This window comes from Myotis nattereri (genome assembly GCF_964212035.1).
Source record: "Myotis nattereri genome assembly, chromosome: 5".
NCBI classification, from domain to species: Eukaryota; Metazoa; Chordata; class Mammalia; order Chiroptera; family Vespertilionidae; genus Myotis; species Myotis nattereri.
Window position 1 is genome coordinate 23,349,302 of NC_138080.1, and position 23,625 is coordinate 23,372,926.

A 23,625-nucleotide genomic window follows, 5' to 3' on the forward strand; every position below is an offset into this window, starting at 1 on the left:
GACAACAGAACTTAATTCTTTTATAGCTCTGGAGGTCAGAAGTTCCAATTGTTTCATTTGGCTTGAATCAAGTTATCAGCAGGGCTACCTTCCCTCAGAGAGTCTAGTGGGAGAGTCTGTTTTCTTGCCTTCCTGAGAGTCTCCCTTGCAAGGGAGAGCTGCCTTCCTGGTCTCATGGCCTTTTCCTGTGTCTTCAAGGCCACCAGTATAGCATCTAGCTTTGGAGAAAGGAGAGGGAGCCCTGACTGGTGTTGCTCAATGGTTAGAGTGTCGGACCATAAACCAGAGGGTTGGGGTGTGTGCAGGAGGCAACTAATTGATGTATCTCTCTCATGTCGATGTTTCTCTCTCTCTGTCTCTCTCTGTGTTTCTCTGTCTCTTTCTCTCTGTCTCTCTCTCTCCCCTCCTTCCTTTTATTCTCTATAAATCAATGGAAAGAATATCCTCAGGTGAGGATTAAATAAAAAGGGAGGGAGGGAGATTTGAGACACAGAGACACACACAGAGAAGGCCATGTTAAGACAGAGGCAAAGATTGGAGTGATGCGGCCGCAAGCCAAGGGATGCCAGGAGCCCCCAGCAGCTGTCAGGAAGGTTCCCCGCCCAGAGCCTTCAGAGAGAGCAGGACCCTGCTGAAACCTTTATTTCAGACTTCTCCCTGCCTAGATAAATGATATATTAACAAAATATTTAAAAAATTAAAAGGAAATGAAAAAAAAATCCATGATGAACAAAATAGCAAAAGTTTAAATCAAGACAAGCTGTTGTTTGCTTTTCTTCCAGCTTTATTGAGGTTCAAAAACTGTATATATTTAAAGTGCATAATCTGATGACCCAATATACATAGCATTGTAAAATATTCACCACAACCAAGCCAACTAACATATTCATCACCTCACAGCTACCATTTTCCTTTTTCTGTAGTGAGAACACTCAAGATCTACCCTCTTAGCAAATTTCAAGTACACAATCCAATATTGTCAACTAGTCATACTGCTCACACCACAGTTCTCCAGCACCTATTCATCTTGTGTAACTGAAGCTTTGTAACCCTCGTTAAACATCTCCCCATTCCCCCCTCCATCTGGGCCCTGGAAACCACCTCTCTGCTTCTACTTTCTGCTTTTATTAGTTTGACTATCTTGAGGGCAAAGGGGGAAGCAGGTAGACCAAGGTGGAGTTTATGACGGTAATTCAGGTGAAAGATGATGGTGGCTCAGACCAGGAGGTGAGAAAGGCTCAGATGTTGGATATATTGTGAAGGCAGAGCCAACCAGACTTACTAACATTTGACCAGAAGAGAGGAAGACTCATAGGACTGAAAGTGACTCTAATGTCTTGGGGGCTAGAATCTTTGGCACCTGGGTTGAGCTGAGACTTTTGAGTGGAGCACCTCCCTGTGACCTCCATGTGGCTTAGGCTTTCTCACGACATGGCTCTGGGAGCACGTGTTCTGACAGACCCAGGTGGAAGCTGCATGGCAGATGTCACTTCCACAGCATTCTATTGGTTATAAGAGACTAGGGCCAGTCCAGATTTAGTGGGAAGAGAATTAGACTCTATTCCTTCAGTAGCAGCAAGGTCACATTTCATAAGACCATGCAGGCCATGAGATATGCTTTTGAAAATTCCCTTTGCCATAGCCATGGAGTGAGAGAGAAGGGAGGAGCCATCAATTCTAAGGCTCTTGGGCCCGAAGGCCAATGGCAGTCCTTTTGAGAAATACAGGTTGGCTGCTCTCTTGAGCAGGGTTCTCCAAATAGCTTCAGGCTGGTTATTTCAGTTTGATCACAGGAAACTCCCATATCCTTGCTGTCCCCAAAGAGGCAACCACTCCTGTCTATCTTTTCACTTCATGCTGTTTTGGGTGTGAGTCAAAACCTCACCTTTTGGCTTTCCCATGGGGTAGACAGACTGCTTTCTCTCTTCAACTTTTGCTTTTTAAATACCCACCAACGTCAAACTACGTGTGAAAACTTCCTTTGCAAGGTCTGTATATATGATTGTAGTAGCCAGCTTTAAAGATGGTCCTAATGATGCTTACATCTTGGTATTCACACCCTTGTGCAGTCTCCTTCAGAATGACTCACAGGTGACCCATTTGACAAATAGATATGGTGGAGATCATAATTTGGGATTTAGGTTTAGACCAGCCTTGGGCAAACTACGGCCCGCGGGCCGGATCCGGCTCATTTGAAATGAATAAAACTAAAAAAAAAAAAAAAGACCCTACCCTTTTATGTAATGATGTTTACTTTGAATTTATATTAGTTCACACAAACACTCCATCCATGCTTTTGTTCCGGCCCTCCGGTCCAGTTTAAGAACCCATTGTGGCCCTCGAGTCAAAAAATTTGCCCACCCCTGGTTTAGACCATAAAAGGCACTATGGTTTCCATCTTAGCCTCCACTGTGTGGTGAGGACACCCAATCAGCCCTCTGGGGAGGCTCCCATGGTGAGGAACAGTGGGCTTCTCAAGCAGTCATGTGAAAGCACCATCTTGGAAGAGGCTCTTTTAGCCCCAGTTGAGCCTGGCCAACAAATTGACTGCAAACAAGTGAGAGATCCCAAGCCAGAACCACCCAGCTAAGCTGCTCTTGAATCACAGGAAGTATGAGAAAAGTAGTATTGTTTTAAGTCACTAAGTTTTGGGGTAATTTTTTAATGCAGTCATAGCTAACCGATCCAGTGCCCTAGCACTTCACTTTGGAATGTGGGAGTACTTAGCACCTGTCACTTTAACATCTTGTTACAGAAGTTACAACCTCCAGGAGACCTTCCCTGATCACCTCTCTACATTAGCCCCCCTCCTATCCCAGTACCATTTTTTATTAAAAAAAAAATAATGTTTAGTCATGATGGGACATAAAATAAAAACTATAGCATTTATTTCTATGTTTCTTTACTGGTTTATTGTCTCTCCTGTCTTTTTAAAAAATATATTTTATTGATTTTTTTTACAGAGAGGAAGGGAGAGGAATCGAGAGTTAGAAACATTGATCAGCTGCCTCCTGCACACGCCCCACTGGGGATGTGCCCGCAACCAAGGTACATGCCCTTGACTGGAATCGAACCTGGGACCCTTGAGTCCACAGGCCGACGCTCTATCCACTGAGCCAAACCAGTCAGGGCTGTCTCTCCTGTCTTGATGGAAAGTTCCATGGAGGAAAGAGCTTGTCAATCTTTTCCACCCAGGGCTTGGCACTCTAAAGGAACTCAAGAGAGAGGGCTGTTGTTTCTGTCACTTCTATGCATGAATTGATACTGGGGAGAAAGGTGTGTGTATGTGTATGTGGTCTGGGGGTAGTTCCCTTCAAGATAGATTTGCATGTACTTCTCTTAAAAAAGGGAACTGAGAAACCTGAGAAGGAAGGACAGGGGGCAGAGCCTTAAGGCTCTGGATGCACCTTCTCAGTCTCCTGTGTTAGCTACAGCCATGAATATCCTGTACCCTAACTCTGGGTGCCGGAACCTTCCAGGTACAGCCCTGATCAGACTTGGGTTGGAGGCCAGGGGTGGTCAGGACCCAGGTTACAGCATCTCCATCCTGGGGCTGAAAACTTGGGCCTGAGGGACAGAGGTGGAAATGGGTTGGGTGCTCACATACCATTCCTCTGTAAGGGACCAGAGAGGATGATGATGATGATGCTGATGATTATGAGAACATGGCGCCATCCTACAAGGCCCTTCCTCCCAAGCCAGGTAAGAGGACTTCTCAGAGGCTAGGTGAAGAGATGTGTGGTTTGTGGGATGGAGGGGGAGCTAGGTATCCAGGGGACACTAGCTGGGCTCTGTAGACACATGATCAGCTTCCTGTGTATTCGGCCCATGCCGGGCCCTCTGATGGTGGGAGTACTCATGCCTCTGCACTGCACTGCCCTTTGATGATATCTCAGGCTGGTGGGGAAATCTGTTCTGGGAACAACCTCAGGCTAGCAGATCTGAACAGGGATAAATCAGAGGTTGGGGAAATCAGGAGGGAAATGGAGGGTTCGGCCTGCAATGGTAGGAAGATTGGGGGTCAGAAGAGAGGACTTTGGAGTAGGACTTAAGGATGAGTAGGAGTTTGTTACGAAGAGAAGGCCAGAAGAGAACTGGTGGATGCAAAGACCCAAAGATATGAAAGCCAGTGTTTGAGAACTGAGAGTGGACTGTTGGCTCCCCAACCTCCAGCATTCACACCTAGGGTCAGATTTGCCTTCACACTTGGGTGGTCCACACCCGGCTTGGGAATCAATAAGAGTCTGATAAGTGGGTATAAAAGTGGAGGTTTTGGAAGTTTCCCCGAGTCAGCTCCCACCAGGGCCCCTGAGGGCTGACTGTGCTGCCTTGGTGTCCTTGGACAGGGGTCATTCCATGTGGAATGAGGCTCCATATTCTCCACTTCTGAGTCTAGACTGGGGCCAACATGAGAGGTCTCAGGGCTCTGTGGGGCTCAGGATGAGGTGGGAGATAAACTGAACTCTGCTGTTTTGTTTTGTTTTTAACATATTTGCCATTGATAGAATATTTTAAAAAATATTTTTTATTGATCTTTAGAGAGAGCAGAAGGGAGAGGGAGAGAGAAACATTGATGTGAGCAGGAAATATCAACTGACTGCCTCTTGTATACCCTCTACCAGGGATCGAGCCCACAACCTGGGCACATGCCCTGATCAGGAATCAAGTTAGCAAACTTTTTTTTTTTTTGTGGATTGCCTGTTTTTTTTTAAAATATATATATTTTATTGATTTTTTTACAGAGAGGAAGGGAGAGAGATAGAGAGTTAGAAACATCGACGAGAGAGAAACATCGATCAGCTGCCTCCTGCACATCTCCCACTGGGGATGTGCCCGCAACCCAGGTACATGCCCTTGACCGGAATCGAACCTGGGACCTTTCAGTCTGCAGGCCGACGCTCTATCCACTGAACCAAACCGGTTTCGGCCAAATCAGCAAACTTTTGGTGTACAGGACAATGTCCAGCCAACTGAGTCACACCAGCCAGACTTCACTCTGCTGTTTGACTGCTTATCTCCAACTCCAACCAGGTCCCAACATGATTCTCAAACCCAATCCCAAGGCTAATCCCATCTCCATCTTCAGGGCCATCCCTCCCCCCAATTTAGCCCCCTCCCCATCTCCAAGTGCAGCTATATCTCCATCCCCATCTCCATTTCTAAATGCAATGCCATCACCATGCTCCAACACAGCTACAACCCAACCTCAACTTCTTCCCTTTTTCCAAACCCAAGTTCATCCCAGTACAACTTCTTCCCTATCCACCAACACAACTACGACCCCATTCTTCATCGTAATCACATCCTGAATCACAGCCCTACTCCAATGCCCATCAGTATCCCTGACCCATCTTCAACCCAGTCCTCATCTCAATCCAAACCCTCATGCCAACCCTAACCTTAACTTCATCCCCATCCCTAAACTTAACTGTGTCTTTAACTTAGGGTGACCAATTGTCCCAGTTTGCCCAGGGATGAAAGATTTCCCGGGATGTGGGACTTTCAATTTTAAAACTTGGAAAATACTGGGTAATCTAGGATGGTTGGTCATTGTATCTTAATCCTGTCCTTATCTCTAACCTCAATTTTTTTCTTTTAAAGATACAAGGTTTATACTTTTCACCATTTAGAGAAAGCCCACCTCCCAAGAGAAAAGCAGCTCTGGCCAGAGCTCTCTGGAGTAATAATCCCCAGAAATGGTACCAGAGGGAGCAGCTAAAGTGCCTGAGAGTCTGGCTTCTTGAGCCATGGTCTAGTAGACGGTGTTCGAGGACTTCCTGTTCCTAAAATCATGCTTGGGATACGTCCAGTGAGGCTTGAGGTCCCAGGCTGAAGCATCAGATCAGCTCCATTCCCAATGGAAACTTGCAGAAGACGGGCCTTAGTATCCCAGACAGGCATTCGCCGTCTCTACCTTGTGGCTCTTACTGACCCCAGCTCAGCACTGCACTGAGGGCCGCTGCCGCCTTTCTCACACTCACTCCAGGCAGACGCAGCCACGCGGCTCTTCGAGGCCACGTCCACGATGTGCATGAAGTCAGCAGGGTGCCACAACCGCAGAATGAAATGAGGGAAGTGGGACCGAGACGCAAACTTCCTGTCCTCACTACAGAAGTGGCTTCAGCTTGAGCATCAGGGTCACAGAGCTGATTACTTATGTGCGGCAGAGCTGCCCAATGACACAGAAACTCGTCTTCTTGTCGTCACTGCTGGCGAGAGAGCATTTTATCCTGAGTCCGTGGGTTTAAACGGTGCTAGTGTTTGGCTTACGTGGCCGGTGACAGGAGACAATATATTTTACTGATTTTCCACAGACAGGAAGGGAGAGGGATAGAGAGTTAGAAACACTGATCAGCTGCCTCCTGCACACTCTGCACTGGGGATGTGCCCGCAACGAAGGTACACGCCCTTGACCGGAATCGAACCTGGTACCCTTCAGTCCGCAGGCTGACACTCCATCCACTGAGCCAAACCGGCCAGGGCTCTAACCCCAATTTTATTCTCAAGCCCAACCCCATCCATTACAGTCTCAATCTTGTTTTCACCACTGCCTGTGATTTCATTTTCATCCACAGGTCAACTCTAACCCCGAGCTTCTCTTTTTCAGCTTCAGCGGCTCCACCAAGGCCTCCGAGGGCAGGTGAGCTGGGGCTTGGGGTACAGGAGACCCCGTGCTGTCTTTACACTGTTCTGGCCTTGAGCAACATTTCCTTCCTCCTCAGGAATACAAGCAGAAACTCCTCCACTTTCCAGAAAGCCCCTGAAAACCACAGGTGAGAATCTAGGGCTGCCCCTTGTGTTCACCTGGCTGACGTTCTGCTCTACATGAGCATCATCTTTCTGATTTCCCTCCAGGCCTGGACCTCACCCCTGTCACCCGCACATCTCAACTGGGTGAGCCATGGGAAGACCCTTCAAGAAGTCTGAGAGGGGACATGTGGAAGTCCTTCCTCCAGTCCCCCAATTCTGACAGGAAAGCAAATCAGAGGGAGTAAAGGCTTGTTGATCTTGGAAGACAGATTCAGCAACTTCTGAATAAAACTCTCTTCCCCTTTTTTCCCAGGAATTGTTCTCGAGGTTCCTCCATTCCAGCCATCCCAAGCCAGTAAGTCAGTTCTCCATATGTTCTCCTATTTTTCCTCTCACATGGCCAAAGTATTTGAGTCAGACCTATAGTTCTGGAGTGAGACTGTAGGGCACAGAAATGTTTTCTCTCAGAGGATACTTCTCCTTGAGTCTATACTAGACCCCCAGGGGCTCAGGGTGTCTGCTGGGTACTCTTTGGGGTCCACCTCCTGCTTGCATATAAGGTACAGGAAACATTCTCTGCCCCAGATGCAAGGTCCACAGGCTTCCCTGAATGGAGAGCAGCTTGGGAAGGAGCTGCTGGAGAGCAGAAGACAGTGCATTATAGGGGTTAAGGGCAGAGCGGGGCCCAAGTCATGCATGACCTCTCAGTCTACCATGTACAAAATGGGAATAATATATCTATGTCATACGGGTGAGGATCCAGTAAGGTAATAAGGCCGTAACAGGATGCTTGGCATACAATAAGTGTTCCATAAATGCTCTGCGTTTCCTCAGGGTTTGCTCTCCCTAACACTCTCTTGCTGGCCCCATCTGGTGATATAGTCATAACCATAGATCTCTGTCCCCTTGCTTTTGGAGAAAGGTTCAAGGATCCTTTCCTCACACTCTCAAGCACCAGTATTGGTCTCTCAGTCCTCATTCTCACCCCCAGCAACCCCAGTGCCCTGGATCAGTCAGAAATCTGGGGGTCCTGGATGCTTCCAGGAGGAGAGATGGCTGGTTTTCCTGTGTCTTCTGGTGGTGGTGTCACTCTTCTTGGGCTGCACTGGTCTGGCTGTAACCCTGATTAAGTGTGAGTAGGGTGAGAAAGGGGCATGTGGAGAGATTGGGGATGGGGTACAGGTGGACTTGGGCTCAAGCTGGAGTTCTTCTCATAGACCAGGAGGTGGTGGAAGAACTGAAGATGTTAACCATTCAGCAGATGGCGTGGCAAGCAAATGGTGAGTGTTTTCAATCATCCCTTCATGCCATGCATATTGCACATCAACATGATCCTCAACTCCAGCTCCACAACCAATCCCCAGCCCCATCTTTGCCAGGGACTTCCCCAGGTACCAGGGTAGGGGTTGGGTGGGTAGGATGGTGAACTCATTAGACATAGTCCCCATCCCTGTCCCGGTGAAGTGTGTGTGTGTGTGTCTAGACCTCTTACTGCCCAACATGGTGGTCCTGTGTCGCTGTGACTGCTGAGCACTTGAAATGTGCTCATTCTGAACTACGATGTGCTGTAAGTCTAAAACACACACCAATTTCAAAGCCTTGCTACAAAAAAGTAACATATCTTAATAATAATAACCTTTAATATTGATTACACATTGAAATGATAATATTTTGGATAGATTGGGATAAATAAGAATAGCATTGAAAATAATTTTATCTGTTTCTTTTGAGTTTAAAAACGTGGCTCTTAGAAAATTTAAAATTACCCATGTGGCTCACATTTTGTTTCTGTTGTATAGTACAGGCATAAACATCCATTTACCAAATTATCATCTACATGAGCATAAAATTTCAAATTTTGATGCATAGTCTAAAGGAAGAGGAAGTTGATTCTATGAAAAAATCTAACAAGAAGTCTTGACTTTATCTTTGGGAGGATCATACAAGGCTTCCCTAGGGATTGGTATTGCAGCTGAGTGAAAGAGGAGAGGGAATTAACCAGGTGCGGGGCTGAGAGTCTCAGGCATGTGCAAAAGCTCTGTGGTAGAAGGTAACACTGTTTAAATACAAGGGAGGAGGATGGTGCATTTGGAAGGTGAGAGTTGATAATGGCTCGGATGAAGGTTATGGCTGTGGGGATGGAGAGAACTGTGTGAAGTAGAAAGGTTTTGGAGATAAAATTCACCAAATCTGGGGACGGATTGATTTGGAATGATAATGAGAGAGAGGAAAGGGTGTCAAGGATAATATGTGTCATATATCTCTATCCTTATCTCTATCTCTTTATCTTTCTATAGCTATATATATCTTATATTTCTGGCTTGTCTAACTGAAGGACCATCTACTGATGAACCTGGGGAGTGTTGGAAGAGGGCAAGTTTGTGTGGGAGCAGTGGAAATACACACACTAGTTGTAGAAGAATTTTCTGGGCTGGCATGGTCTTCGCTATGATTGCTGAAGTCTGCAAATTGCTGCATTCCACACTCCGTCATCCCACACCTCAGAGCAAGCCACTCTTCCGCTCAAGAACCATCAATGGCTTCTTTTTTTTTTAAAAAATTTAAAAAATATATATTTTATTGATTTTTTACCGAGAGAAAGGGAGAGAGATAGAGAGTCAGAAACATCGATGGGAGAGAAACATCGATCAGCTGCCTCCTGCACACCCCCCACTGGGGATGTGCCCGCAACCAAGGCACATGCCCTTGACTGGAATCGAACCTGGGACCCCTCAGTCCGCAGGCCGACGCTCTATCCACTGAGCCAAACCAGTTTCGGCAATCAATGGCTTCTTACTGCCCAGAATCCAATATGAAACCCTTGACTTGACATTCAATGGATAGGACATTGGCCTTCATCCTACTGTGAGCTCAAGCTCCTATGAGTTTCCCTTGAGTCCTACTGCATCCGCCTTCCCCGACCTACTTGCCTCTCTATCTTTGCTTCCAAGGTGCCTGCTGTGCCCACCCCTCACTGAATTAGTGTCTTCCTTCAAAACTCACCTCTTCCAGGAAACCCACCATCCCCATCTTTCCCGAGCTCCAGAAATTAACCCCTCCTCTGAGCCACCCTAGGACTCCTCCTAGGCACTGAGCATGTTGGTTTTGAATTGTACAACCACCCACAAGAATGTGGGTGCAGTGGGGAGCACAGCTTGTGTGCTCTCTGCCGTGTCTGCAGTCAGGGGTGGGTGAGTGGGTAGATGGGGGTTTGGGTCTCTAACATTCCAGTCCCTCCCTGCTGACAGTGACTGGCATGGCGGGGCTTGCTGGCCTGAAGAAGGACATTGACCGAGTAAGAGCTGACACCAACCAGTCTGTGATGGAACTTCGGGGCTTATTCGGTGAGTGGGACTTGGGGAACTGTCCTGAGATGGGGGCATGGCAGAGCCGGTGTATTGCACCAGTCCATGGGAACGATTCTCATTGCAGTCTACCCTGTTTCCAGACTGTGCCAGGGTCACCTGCCCTGAGGGCTGGCTCCCTTTTAAAGGCAAGTGTTACTACTTCTCCCCCAACACCAAGTCATGGGATGAAGCCCGAAAGTTCTGCCAAGAGAATTACTCTCACTTGGTCATCATCAGCAGCATGGATGAGCAGGTGAGCTACCCCTCCAAGCCCCCGGGAAGCAGCAGGGCCAGCCTGCTCCTCTCCCAGACTTACACATCCTTCCCTGGTCTGGATGGAAAGAAATTGGAATTGCTTTTGAGCCACTGAAACTTTTATTTATGTATTTAAAAAAAATCTTTATTGTTGAAAGTATCACATATGTCCCCCTTTTGAAACTTTTAATAGCAAGCTTTTACCGACATGATACCATGCAGCGGTTAAGAGGGTATGCTCTGCCTGAGTTCATATCCTGGCTGTGTTTACTTATTCTCGAAAGTCTCTGTTTCCTAGCTCTTAGGCAACAACACGTCCTAGTCTCCAGACTGTATCCCAAACAAAATTGATGCCAAAAGAAAAATCTATGGTGAAGGTCTTTTATTTTATTTTTAAAAAGATTTTTAAATTGATTTTTAGAGAAAGAGGAAGGGAGAGGGAGAGAGAAACACTGATCGCTGCCTCCTGCACGGCCCCTCCTGGGAATCAAGCCCACAACCTGGGCTTGTGCCCTGACCAGCAATTGAACAAATGACTTCCTGTGCTTGGGGCGACGCTCAACCAACTGAGCCAGACTGGCCAGGGCGGCACTGTTCTAGTCTGATAGGCCAAGCAACCCTTTTGTCCTTCTGGTTTCCTGACACCTTTCTGGGGCTTTACCTAGGGAAAAGGGTCCAGGTGCCCTCCACTTTTTAGAGTCTCCAAACCCAAGTTTTGGCCATTACTGCAGACTCACTGGGGATGGATGTAGAGTCCCTCTCTCCGGCACCCACCATGTCTATATATTTACAACTATTTTCCCTTTGCATTCTCTGCTCTCCAACTTTTAGGGAACCTTAGCACTGTAATAAGATTGGGTGAGTGAGTATGGGTTGCATATAGTAAAACACACAGATCCTAAATGTACATTCTGTTTTGACATATGCATACACCCAGGTAACTGTCCACCCAGCCAGGATTTAGAACATTTTCACCGCCTCAGTGAGTTTCCACTCATTTCCCCACTCCCACCCAGATAACTACTGATCTGGTTTTTCTCACTATAGATCAGTTTGCCATGAGAGGAGGTTGTTTTTTTTTTTTTTTTTAAATCCTCACAAGGGGATATTTTCCCATTGATTTTTAGAGAGAGTGGAAGGGAGGGGGAGAGAGAGAGAGAGAGAGAGAGAGAGAGAGAGAGAGAGAGAGAGAGACATTGATGTGAACAATGATTGGTTGCCTCAAGTATGCACCCCAATTGAGCCTGCAACCAAGGTACATGCCTTAGACCGGAATCGAACCCAGGACTCTTCAGTCCTCGGGCCAATGCTCTATCCACTAAGTCAAACTGGCTAGGCTGAGAGAAGTTGTTTTTGATCATGATATTTTCTTCCTAATCTTTTGTCTTTGGCCCAAATCCTTTCTTTTCTCCCAAAGGCTTGGGCTTTTGAAATACAGTGGGGCCTTGACTTACGAGTTTAATTCGTTAACTCAAATTACTCTATCAACTCAATGCAAAAAATCTGTGTAGAGACAGCTGGTATCTCAAAAAACTCGTTAGTCGGGACACTCGTAAGTCAAGGCCCCACTGTACAAGAAGGCAGGAAGCCCCATTCCTCTCCTTTCTTTCCCCCTTTGAGTTCTTTTTATTATTATTATTATCTATAATAATAAAGGAATAATGTGCTAATTAGACCGGACGTCCTTCCGGATGACTTTCTAGATGAAAGCCGGGGCTGCGAGGGAAGTCTGGGTCCCGGGTGCCAGAGGGAAGCCCGTGCTGGCAGCTGGGAGAAGGAAGGCCTACTCTTGCACGAATTTCGTTCATCGGGCCTCTAGTATGTTATAATACTAAATGTGAAGATGTCACAGTACTGACTGTGTGTCAGACACAGTTTTGAGCACTTTATGCTATTAACTCGTTTAATTCCCACAACCCTATGAAGCAGTAGCTACTATTATTCCATTTTACAGATGAGGAAACAGACTCAGAGCGGTTCACTGGTCGTGTGAGAAGTAACATAATTATTCCCACCCCTCATGCTCAAGTAGGAGGAAGGTGTTGATCCTGCTCTGGATCCACGGGGTCTGGGAGGGGCTTTGGGGTGGCATTTAAAAGCCCTAAAGGAGGGAGGGAAGACCCTTATCCTGAGGGTCATGTAGAAGAACTGATGGCTGAATGGAGTTTGTACTCGCAGAACTTTGTGGTCAAGGCTCACGGCTCTCCACGGGTGCACTGGCTGGGACTGAGTGACAGGGAACAAGAAGGAGACTGGAAGTGGCTGGATGGGTCACCTGTCACTTTGAGGCAAGTATCTAGGGTTCTTGGGCTCTCTGCTCATGGTGGGCCCTTGTGCAGTCCAAGCCAGCAGATTCTCTAGAATCCCAGGCTGGACTAGACAGGGGAGGTACAGGGTGCTTTTATTTGGATAGGGGCTCTGGTCCTTGTACCTCTTTAATTTTCCTCCATTGCAATAATCTCCACCATTTAACACAACTGCTCAAATATATCCAGTCCCCAGGCTGATGGTTGGGTGGGTGGGTGGTGGGGGAGGGGAAGAAAGATGAAGTGGCTATAGGACAAGAGGAAAAGGATTAGCAGGATCTCATTCTTTTTATACTCTGCAGATACTAACCCATTTATTTAATCTTTGTAAGGAAAGTCGTATTACCATCTTCATTTTAAAGATGAGGAAACTGAGGCACAGAAAGGCTAAGCAACATGCCCAAGGTTAGACAGCGGGCAGGTGGCAGTGCCAACCAACCTGGCTCCAAAGCCTATACTCTTAGCCACTAGACTTTACTTTCTAAAGAGCGTATGTATTTGTGTTTTAAATAAATATTAACAAATTGTCCCCCATACTGATTATACCAATTTATTCTCTCAGCAGTTTGACTATAGTTTTTTGACCCACATGTTCATCAAACTTTTGAAATTTTGTTGGTTTTATTACAGGTGAAATATGGAATCCTAATGTAGTATTAGTTTGCATTTCTCTTATAATGACAGAACACATATGTTCAATAACCACATGTATTAACATTTCTGTGAACAATCTATTCATATCTTTTGTGCGGTTTTTTAATGTTGGGATTTTTTCATTTTCCTATTGATTTCTAGGAGCTCTTTAAATATTATATATATTAGTGTTTTGTCTGTGGATTTCATTTTTTAAAATAAGTTTTTATTGACTTTTAGAGGGAGAGGAAGGGAGAGGGAGATAGAAACATCGACTGTTTGCCTCCTGCATGCCTCCTACTGGGGACTGAGTCTGAAACTTAGGCTTGTGCCCTGACCTATTGATGCATGGGGTCGATGCTCAATCACTGAGCTATGCCGGCTGGGCTGGGAGTCTTATTTTTTATTAAAGATTCTTGGAAGGAGGCACAGCTCTGTAAATAGAGATGGCATGGCATGAGATGGCAATGTGGGTGCCCAGCTTAGATTCCTGTATGCCATCAGGGGGCATTGGTAGCTAAAGGGTCACAGTTATGCTTCCTCCGGATAGTTGTCCTCAGCTGAATGGAAGCCTGCTCACCTATTCCCACTGGGGTCAGTCCACAGCCAATGACTGGCTAAGAGAAGGCTGGACTCCTTGTCTCAAGTTGGGTTAACTCTGTGATGCTATTCACTTTCCAGAGCTCCCTGTGGGACCAGACTGAGGCTAGATTCCCCTGAACTCACATCCTTGCTCACCTCTCTCCCCTACCCCATCCTGCTTCTCTCACTCCCTCTCTCCTGAGTGTCCTTTAACAAGTCACGTGCACCTGAATCACCAAATAAAGATCTGCTGTGACCTAAGACATTACAATACCTGGAAGGTTGGGAGAATTAGGGTGGAAAGGAAGTGTTCTTTGGAAAAGGAGGCAGATACTGACCAGATGCAGGAAACAGATTCAAGAGGGAAGAGATTGGCCTGGTGAACAGGGAGGTGGGGCTGAGCTAGGACAAGCAAGTTGGGGTGAAGGGGATGATGCAGCATCTTTAGGTAATTCTGAGAGGCTGAAGAAGTGATTCAGATAGAATAAAGAACCTTGTACCATGAAGGTCTTTCTCCCCAATATATTTTTAAAAATCAATAGATTTAATTATTTTTTCTTTTCTTTAAAAAAAAAATGCTCACCGAGTATATTTTTTCCATTTATTTATATAGAGAGAGAGAGTGGAAAGGAGGGAGGAGGGGGAGAGAGAAACATTGAAGTGAGAGAGACACATCAATTGGTTGCCTCCCACACGTGCCCCTACGGGGCTGGGGAACCTGCAACCGAGGTATGTGCCCTTGCCTGTGAATTGAATCTGGGTCCCTTTGGTCCGAGGGCTGACACTCTAACCATTGAGAAAAACTGGCCAGGGCTTAATTATTTTTTAATTTACAGAAAAATCGGGCTGAAGGTACAGAAATTTGCTGTATATATTTACTCTCCCACACACACAGTTTCTACTATTATTAACATCTTGCTTTAGTGTTGTACATTCGTTAAAATTGATGAACCAATATGGACACATTATTATTAACTAAAATCCATACTTTACAATTGGGTTCACTTCAAGTGTTGTATGGGTTTTGACAAATGCATAATGTCAATATCATGTAGACTAGTAGTGCCACTGTCCTGAAAAATACCCTGTGCTCCACCTATTCATCCCTCCCACACCCAATTTTTCTTCTCTCCAGCTTCTGGGAGCCAGAGGAACCTAACAACCTGAATGATGAGGACTGTGTCAGCCTGACCCAACAAGGCACCTGGAATGACCTCTCTTGCAACAAAGCTACGTATTGGATTTGTGAGCGGAAATGCTCCTGTTGAACCCCAGGGTTGAGACTGGGTGGGGGTCCATATCCAAGCGCCCCTTGACTCTTGGAGATGAGACATTTCTGCCCTTCCTGCCTCTCTAGGAACTGATTTGGATTTGCCCAAGACAGAATCAGCAGCTTGGATATAGCAAGTTCCCTGGGGTGTAAGTCAGACAATTTCTAGGGTGAGGATTTGGGGGCTTGATCAATTGGATGGAGTCTGAGTGTGTTCAGGCTACTATAACAGAATACCATAGACTAGATGGCTTACAAACAACAGAAATTTATTTTTCAAAATGCTGGAAGTTTGGAAGCCCAAGATCAAGGTGCAGGGAGATTCAGTGTTTGGTGAAGGAAGGCCTGTTTCCTGGTTCATAGATGCCGCCTTCTTGCTCTAGAATGGACAAGGGAATTCTCTGGGGTTTCTTTTATAAGAGCATTAATCACATTCAGGAGGGCTCTGCCCTCATGACCTAAGCACCTCCCAAAGGCCCAACTCTGAATGCCATAAAATTGGGATTGGGTTTCAACATATGATTTTTTTGGGTCACACACATTCAGTTCACAGCTGATGGTGAGCTGGAGTGATGGTCTCCCAGTTCTTGGGTCTGGAGGAAACTCATTAAGTCCTTGATCATGGCACTTAGGAAGTGATGCTTGCCCTTGGGGCTCTGGGCCTGACATTGATTGACTAGAGTTGAAAATACCTTTGGTCCTCTGAACCATGATGCACTGGGGCTGGGCTTCCTTACTGCCTACAAGATGTGGATAAGCTACTGGCAAGCAGATGGGGCAAGATTCTTCTTGACAAGGAACTTTCTCAATGTCCCAGGTGAGGTTTGACCAAGTTAGGTGGTGGACTCAGACCTCTGCTAAGATTTGGCCCATGGAACTGCTGACTAGCTGAAAGGCAAGACTCCTCACTCAGTGTGGCCAAGCCAGGCCATGACTTGGTCAGATCCTCAGGACAGCAATGGAGATACCTACCCACATGTGCCTTTGAACTATTTGTAGTTTGTAAAGGTCTTTGATGAAATATTTCACTTTACTGCCAAGTGGACATTCTGGGTCTATTAGCTCTTGCAATGTTAGAGCTTCTCAAAATGCCAGTTCATTGTGTGGCATTTTGTGTTAATTGTCTATTGTGTTAATTTTCTGGGGCTGCCACAATAAAGTACCACAGGATTTAAACAACAAAAATATATTGTCTCATAGTTCTGGAGAATGGAAGTGCAAAATCAAGATGTTGGTGTAGTTGGTTTTTGGTAAGACTTGTTTCCTTGGCTTATAGATGGCTGTCTTCTCTCTGTGTGTTCACATAGTCTTCCCTTTGTGTATGTCTGTGTCCTAATCTCTTTTAATAAGGATACCAGTCATATCGGATTAGGGCTCACCTTAATGACTTCATTTTCCCTTAATCACCTCTTTAAAGACCATATCTCCAAATACAGTGACATTCTGAGGTACTGGGGGTTAGGACTTCAACATGTGAACTTTTTTGGGTGCAGAATTAAGCCTTTAACACTAAATTCCAGAGTGAACTCCCCCAGTCATTGTGACAATCAAAAACATCCCCTAGAAATCTGGTACTATCCCCAACTGACCACAACTCAACATGGCAATTCATTTGGACAATCCCTGAATTGTATCCAGGGGTGAGTAGATATTCTCCAAATCAATTAATTTATTGATTTACAAATGCCCATGACTAATAGAATTGTTCCTATTTTGACTGAGATCCGGTGACTTTGGAAAGGAGGCTCTGAGCAGGGTGGGTGAGCAGTGGGGGAGGTTGGCATTCACTTCGTTTTCTGTTCCTTCTATACTTGTTTTCCTTCCCCACCTTTCCACCTGTCCCCACCTCACAAGTACTGAAACCAGCCCCCATACAGCCCAGAGATTGCAGAGTGGAACATCTTGGTCCAAGCCCTTCACCGAAGGGACCATTGGTCTAATCGACTGTTCATCTGGGGTCAGAGGAAATTCTCGAATCTCAGAAGAGGAAACTTCAGTTTCCCCCAATATGTGGGTTGAGAAATGGAGAAGCAGGGCTCTGTGGTTATGTCTCCAAGTCATGCTAGGGGGTTCAAGATGGAGTTGGCCAAAAACTATTTCACTTCCCCATCTCTCATGACTGTCTAATTTCAGACACAGAGATGAATCTGAAAGAAGTTCCCTTTATTACATGGGTTATCAAGCATGTATTGTTTGCTAGATAGATGCAGAGCTTTTATTTAATCTTTATGATGACTCTGTGAGGTTGCAATAATGACCAACCCCATTTTATAGCTAGAAATACTGAGCACAGAGGGGTGTCATGGCTTGTCCATTGACGTTTAGTGGGTAAGTGGCAGACTGGTATTTGGACTCAGTCGTTGCTTCCAGTGGTTCATCTTTTTCTGTAGCACCTCTGCTGCTTTCTGAGGGACTGTCTGTAAACTTGAGTTATTTCTGAGGACCCTGACCTTGTAGCTCTTGTTTCAGCTGGCAGTTATGGGAAAGGAACAGCATGGTCTGGAGGAACAGACATCCTGGGCTAAGATAAGAGACCAAGAGCTGACTTCTAGGTCTGATGACAATAACCTGTGGCTCTCCTGGGGCTATTACCATAATGCAGGTGATAGATGATGGGGACCAAAGAGCTAATTTTGAAGGTAGGAAGGATTCTAGTTTTATTTTGAAGCTATAGCTAATTTGTTTGATGGATTGAATATGGGGTGTGAGAGAAAGAGAAGAGTAAAGGATGACCCTCAGGTTTTCAGTTTACGCAATAGAAAAGATGGAGTTATCATTACTTAGAGATAGAGAAGGAAAAAAAGCTTATGAACATAACACGTTGAAATTTAGATGATTCATGAACTCTTGCTGAAATTCTTAGAGCTTCTCTTTTGTCAAGAAAGAAATCTTGCCCGATGGGTGTGACTCAGTGGTTGAGCATCGACCCATGAACCAGGAAGTCATGGTTTGAGTCTGGGTTAGGGCATAGGCCAGGGTTGTGGGCTTGATCCCCAGTAGGGGGTGTGCAGGAGGCAGCTGATCAACGATTCTCTCTTATCATTGATGTTTCTATCTCTCTTTCCCTCTCCCTTCCTCTCTGAAGTTAATAAAAATATTCTTAAAAAGAAAAAAAGAATGAAATCTTGTGTGGAGCAGATGCTGTCATATCCCGCTTATAGCCTTGATTCTTTTAAAAAAAATATTTTATTGATTTTTTACAGAGAGGAAGGGAGAGGGATAGAGAGTTAGAAACATCGATAAGAGAGAAACATCAACCAGTTGCCTCCTGCACACCCCCTACTAGGGATGTGCCCAAAACCAAGGTACATGCCCTTGACCAGAATTAAACCTGGGACCGTTCAGTCCACAGGCCAACACTCTATCCACTGAGCCAAACCGGTTAGGGCTATAGCCTTGATTCTTATGCTTTCAGTGACTTCTAATGGCAGCAGCTGCCACCAGAGTCTACCTGGTTTGGCACATGGCAGGTGAGAAGTGCCAGGTGGAAAATACTTACCAGAACACACCTTACCAAAGCCTTAGTGGGCATATACCCAGCTCCCTCACCCCTCAGGTGAGATGTCTCTGAGATAAGCATCCCATGGACTGCCCAGCGGTCCCTGCTGGTATTAAGCTCCCATCTCCTACAGCAATAGTCCACTCAGTAACACATCCTTGAACTCATCTTGTACTGGCTGCCTTTTCCTTCCTGACTTACTTCTTTACACCCCTGCTGGTGTTTCCTGGGATCACCTCTGAAATAAACTACTTGCACTCAAATCCTTGTCTCAGAGTTTGTTCTTTGGGGAACCCAAATTGAGACACCACAGGACAGGGAAAGATGGGCTTGTGACATGGTTCTGGTTTGCCTGGGATGGAGGGGTTCCTAGAGTGCAGGACTCTCAGTATCAAAGCTGGGAAAGTCCTGGAAAAACTAGGATGAGCTGCCACACTTATAGGAAAAGAGTGTGGTATCAGGGAAGTAAAAAAAAAAAAAAAAAAAGTGAAAACCTCAAGGAGAAAAGTAGACGTAGATAAATCATCATGTTGTACATTTTATTTTTTATTTTATTTTTTTAAAATACTTTTTTATTGATTTCTTACAGAGAAGAAGGGAGAGGGATAGTTAGAAACATCAATCAGCTGCCTCCTACACACCCCCTATTTGGGATGTGCCTGCAACCAAGGTACATGCCCTTGACTGGAATCGAACCTGGGACCTTTCAGTCCGCAGGCCGATGCTCTATCCACTGAGCCAAACCGGTTAGGGCATGTTGTGCATTTTAAATAGACACAATTGTTAGTTAATTATACCTCAATAAAGCTAGACAAACCCAAAAACACTAGATAAAGCTAAAAACCCCCAAAAAGAATAAAAGGGTACCGACAACATCAAGTTCAGTCAAGTTAGAGGAGACTGAGTGCACTTAGCACCGAGGAAGCGTTTGGGACATTGACCGACTCTTGGGCACGTCGGGCAGAAGTCAGACTGCAGCAAGTTGAGCAGTGAGGGGATGGGAGGGAGTTGGGGCAGCAGAATGCAAACTTTTCTAGAATTTTGGCTGTGAAGAGAAAGAGAAGGATAGTGTATTGCAACAGGGAGAATTTTGGGGGGAGGTGGGGGTGGGGTAGAAGGGATCTGAGCATGCTTTCCCTGCTTTTCCAAAACCCCCTGTTATTCCACATTAGATCTCTTGGGTCTCCCAGACTGATTCTTTCCTTCATGATTTTCATCTTTTGGCATTTTGCTCTGTGCTCTGAGATATTTCTTCCACATGGTCTTCCAAGCCACTACTTTGGCCCTTGACAGTGATCATCCTCTTCTTTAATTCATCCAGAAAAACTCCTCTTTTTATTTATTCCCATTTTATTTACATCTTTTTGGTGCTGTACTTTAATCTTTTTACAATCGTATTTTTATTATGCTTGTTTGAAGTGATCTGTCTATTCCAGAAACTCTATTTTGCTGGGTGTCCATTATGTTGGACTATCCTCTTTTCAGAGACCTCAGGGGCCTCTCATGGTTCTCATTTGCCTTTGGTGCTCAGATCTGGGGGTTGAGAACTTTAAGCAGTGCCAGCTTCCCAAGTGATGGAAGGAGACTGATTCTCTACCCCGGGGGGGGGGGGGCATGTGTGCACCAGGCAGGTGCCTTTCTGTTCCCTGCTCTCCTTGCTTCCTACTTGGAGTTCTTGGGGGCCAGAGGGATCAGACACACGCTCATGGGAGTGATGCTGACCTTATCCCACAAGGCCTATGACCCCCTGGGCCAGACTCTTCCTAGGATGAGCTGTGTCCAATCTTTACCTTAGAGCACCCTTCAGCTTCTTTTGGGACTCTGCACCTGGTGCATGGGGAGACCTTTCAACTCCAGATTTTTCTTTGGGGATTTCTACCCATCTGCAAGAGCCCCAGCAGACTTTTGGTTCAAATAAACAGATACATTAGGGAATAGATTGGAGGAAATTGAAACATATATAGGTGGCCATTTTCCTAGAGTCTTCTATTTCTCTTTCTTTAGGACAGGGACAGCAAACTATAGCTTGGTGGTGGTGGTGGGGTGGGATGTCAAATTCTGCCTGCAGTCTTTTTTTTTGTATGGCAAGTAGGTTTTTGTATTTTTTTTTTGAGTTTTTGTATTTCTAAAGGGATATACACATATATTCCTTTACACATATAGCATATACAGGATGTTTCAAGAAATGTATACACACTTTAACAGCTGATAGCTCAATTTTGAAAATGAAATGTATTTTAGTAAACACTGCCTTGATAATTTTAAAGTGTGTGTATACATTTTTGGAACACCCTATATATTATGTGTGTATCTATTGATTTATATCCATATATATCTATCTATCTGTCTATCATCATCATCTCTATCACTATATATGGCCCCAAAAGTCTAAAACATTTATTATCTGGCTCTTTACGAGGAAAGTTTGCTGTGTAAGCTTTAGCATATTTAAATGCCACCGGGGAACTAAGAAAAAAATGGGAGAGAGGTGGAAAACTCAGGAGAGAATCAATGGAGAAAGGTCTGCTCAAGAGACAGGAGGGGCTGAGCTCTAAAGCACAGAGGGATGGGTTAGCTTTAAATAAGATGAGGGATCCCTTTGCTGTTGTGGAAGAATGGAGGGGAAAACAATGGGCATCGATGAGGCAAGGACGGGTATGGATGTGGGCATATTTGTAAGAGATGCCAGAACATTGAGAGACTTTTCATCAGCTGATGTTTATTATCTCTGTTAAGTAGAAGACAAGGTTTTACACCTTATGTAAAGGAAAAAAGTGATGTGAATTGAGAAAGGAAGTGAAAACAGAAACTCCCCATGTGGGAAAGTTGACTAGGGATAGGAAAAGCAAGTGTCAGGTAGCATGGAGGGTCTTGTTTAGATCAGAAAGTACACATTTGTAATGGCTCCAAGCTGAGTGGTCCTGGGATCTCACTGCTTTGTTGGAGAGTGGAGAAGAAACATGGTTGGTTCATAAAGAAGGCTGATTTGGGCTGCAAGTCACAGATTCTCTGGCCCAAAGTGGCTTAACAAAAGGATTTTGTCTTAAATAGGAAAAAGGGTTGGCTCAGCAACTCAACAATGTCATAGCCCAGATTATTCCTATCTTTCCACTGTTTTCTGCAAGCATCCTATTATTAAAGTAGCCAAAAAATAGGAGGTGATGGTCAGGCTCTCCTTAAATTTGTCTTTTTAAAATTTTATTTTATCAAGGAGTAAAAGTATTTTCCAGTAGGTGTTTTTTGTTTTTATTTTTGCTTTTTAAAAAAATGTATTTTTGTTGACTTCAGAGAGTAAAGGAGAGGGAGAGAGAGATAGAAACATCAATAATGAGAGAAAATCATTGATTGGCTGCCTCCTGCACGGCCCCTACTGGGGATGGAGACTGCAACCCAGGCATGTGCCCTTGACTGGAATCAAACTCAGGACCCTTCAGTTCGCAGGCCAATGCTCTATCCACTGAGCCAACCCAGAAAGGGTTCCAGTGGGTGTTTTTTATATCTCATTGGTCACAATTTGTACAAATGCACATCCTGAAACAATCTTTAGCAAATAGGAATACTGTCACTATGGTTAGTTAGGACCAGGGCTCCTCCACCTCAGCCCTTCTGACATTTGGAGAGGAATAATTCTTTGCTGTGTGTGTGTGGTCTGTCTGTAGGGTGTTTTGCAGTACTTCTGGCCTCCACCACTTAGATGCCAGTAGCACCCCACTTTGCCCCAGTCATAAAAACAAAAAATTTTTTTCAGACATTGTCAAATGTTCATTAGGGAGGGAAGTAATCTCCCTTTAACTGATTATCATTCAGCTCAAACCAATCCCAACTGATCCCCTGTGTTCAGGCACATTGCTGTCTCAAATCTTAAAACAGTCAAGTTTCTGTTAATAAGGAACACATGACGTGGTGATGGCTGCTGAATAGACAATGCACAGTGCCTGCCATCTTTGGATCACTCCTGGATTGGGGTCTTCCCCCATAGGTGTGGAATGAGAAGGCAAAGGTGCTAAAAGTATGAGAGAGAATCATTTGATCTGGTTGATCATGAAATCTAGCCTGGATAAGAAAGAAAGCAAAGCTGATGGAGTGGATGAGTTTAAAGAACAAGTTTAACTTGAGACAAGGCCATGAAAGGGACCTCCTCATTTACAAAAAGTATTTGCAACAGTCATGATTTGGGTAACCAGGGACAAGCATTGGTTGAATAAGAGAAATCCAATTCAACACTCATTTATCGAGAGCCCATTATGCAGAACAAACACTTCGGGAAGTACAGGTTAAACATTTCTTCTCTAGGGATGTTGTGTATAATGATTCCTTTTGTCCTCAGCTTCATTCTTCATAATGCCAGCCAGATCCATGGATATGACTTTCCATGTGAAGTTGAAAGTTCTAGTTTTAATATATTCCCTTCACTTGTCCTGAAAAGATATTCCCACCACAAAAGATGTTTAGATTAAAGGTAGAGATAAGGATAAAACAAAACAAAAAGACAAACAACAAGAAAGCAGAGAGGAAGAGTACGAGTGGGTTAAAGCCAGAGAGCTCCATCCAGTAGGCAAGGATGGCATGATCTCCTAGTATTTTAGAACCCTCGGACAGGTGCGGCCTTAGTTTATAGTTGGAGGACTTCTAAAAAATCTCAGATGAGCCCAGTGAGTGTGGCTCAGTGGTTGAGCATCAACATATGAACAAGGAGGCCACTGGTTTGATTCCAGATCAGGGCACATGCTCAGGTTTCAGGCGCCCTAGTGTGGGGCGTGCAGGAGGCAGACAATCTATGATTCTCTCTCATCATTGATGTTTCTCTCTCTCCTTTTCTCTCTGAAATCAATAAAAATATATTAAAAAAAATGATAGATACTAAAGCCAGCTTAAGCACTGTTAGTGAGCAGGGTCACTAGAAACAATATAGTGAGAATAAGGAATGTTAACCAGGTCATCAGAAAAAGTATCTCTTCCCCATACCTTCCAGGAAGGGGAGCT

General features: G+C 45.0%; 2 protein-coding genes across 2 annotated transcripts in view; one reads left to right on the top strand and one right to left on the bottom strand.

Annotated features, from left to right (window-relative positions):
• Positions 1-3,375: 3,375 nt before the first annotated feature.
• CLEC17A (C-type lectin domain containing 17A) lies at positions 3,376-16,316 on the top strand. Its single transcript, XM_081090687.1, has 12 exons — positions 3,376-3,479; positions 3,622-3,702; positions 6,608-6,640; positions 6,723-6,773; positions 6,856-6,894; positions 7,064-7,105; positions 7,742-7,882; positions 7,968-8,030; positions 9,999-10,094; positions 10,199-10,350; positions 12,531-12,640; positions 15,009-16,316. The coding sequence occupies exons 1-12, from the start codon at positions 3,437-3,439 to the stop codon at positions 15,139-15,141; spliced, it is 984 nt and encodes a 327-aa protein (XP_080946813.1). The 5' UTR covers positions 3,376-3,436; the 3' UTR covers positions 15,142-16,316.
• Positions 16,317-20,759: 4,443 nt separating this feature from the next.
• ADGRE3 (adhesion G protein-coupled receptor E3) overlaps positions 20,760-23,625 on the bottom strand; it is a 46,556-nt gene continuing 43,690 nt past the window's right edge. Inside the window, exon 16 of the mRNA XM_081091464.1 lies at positions 20,760-23,060. Within this exon, the coding sequence (XP_080947590.1) occupies positions 23,052-23,060 (9 nt within the window). The 3' untranslated portion in view covers positions 20,760-23,051. The remainder of the gene's footprint in view (positions 23,061-23,625) is intronic.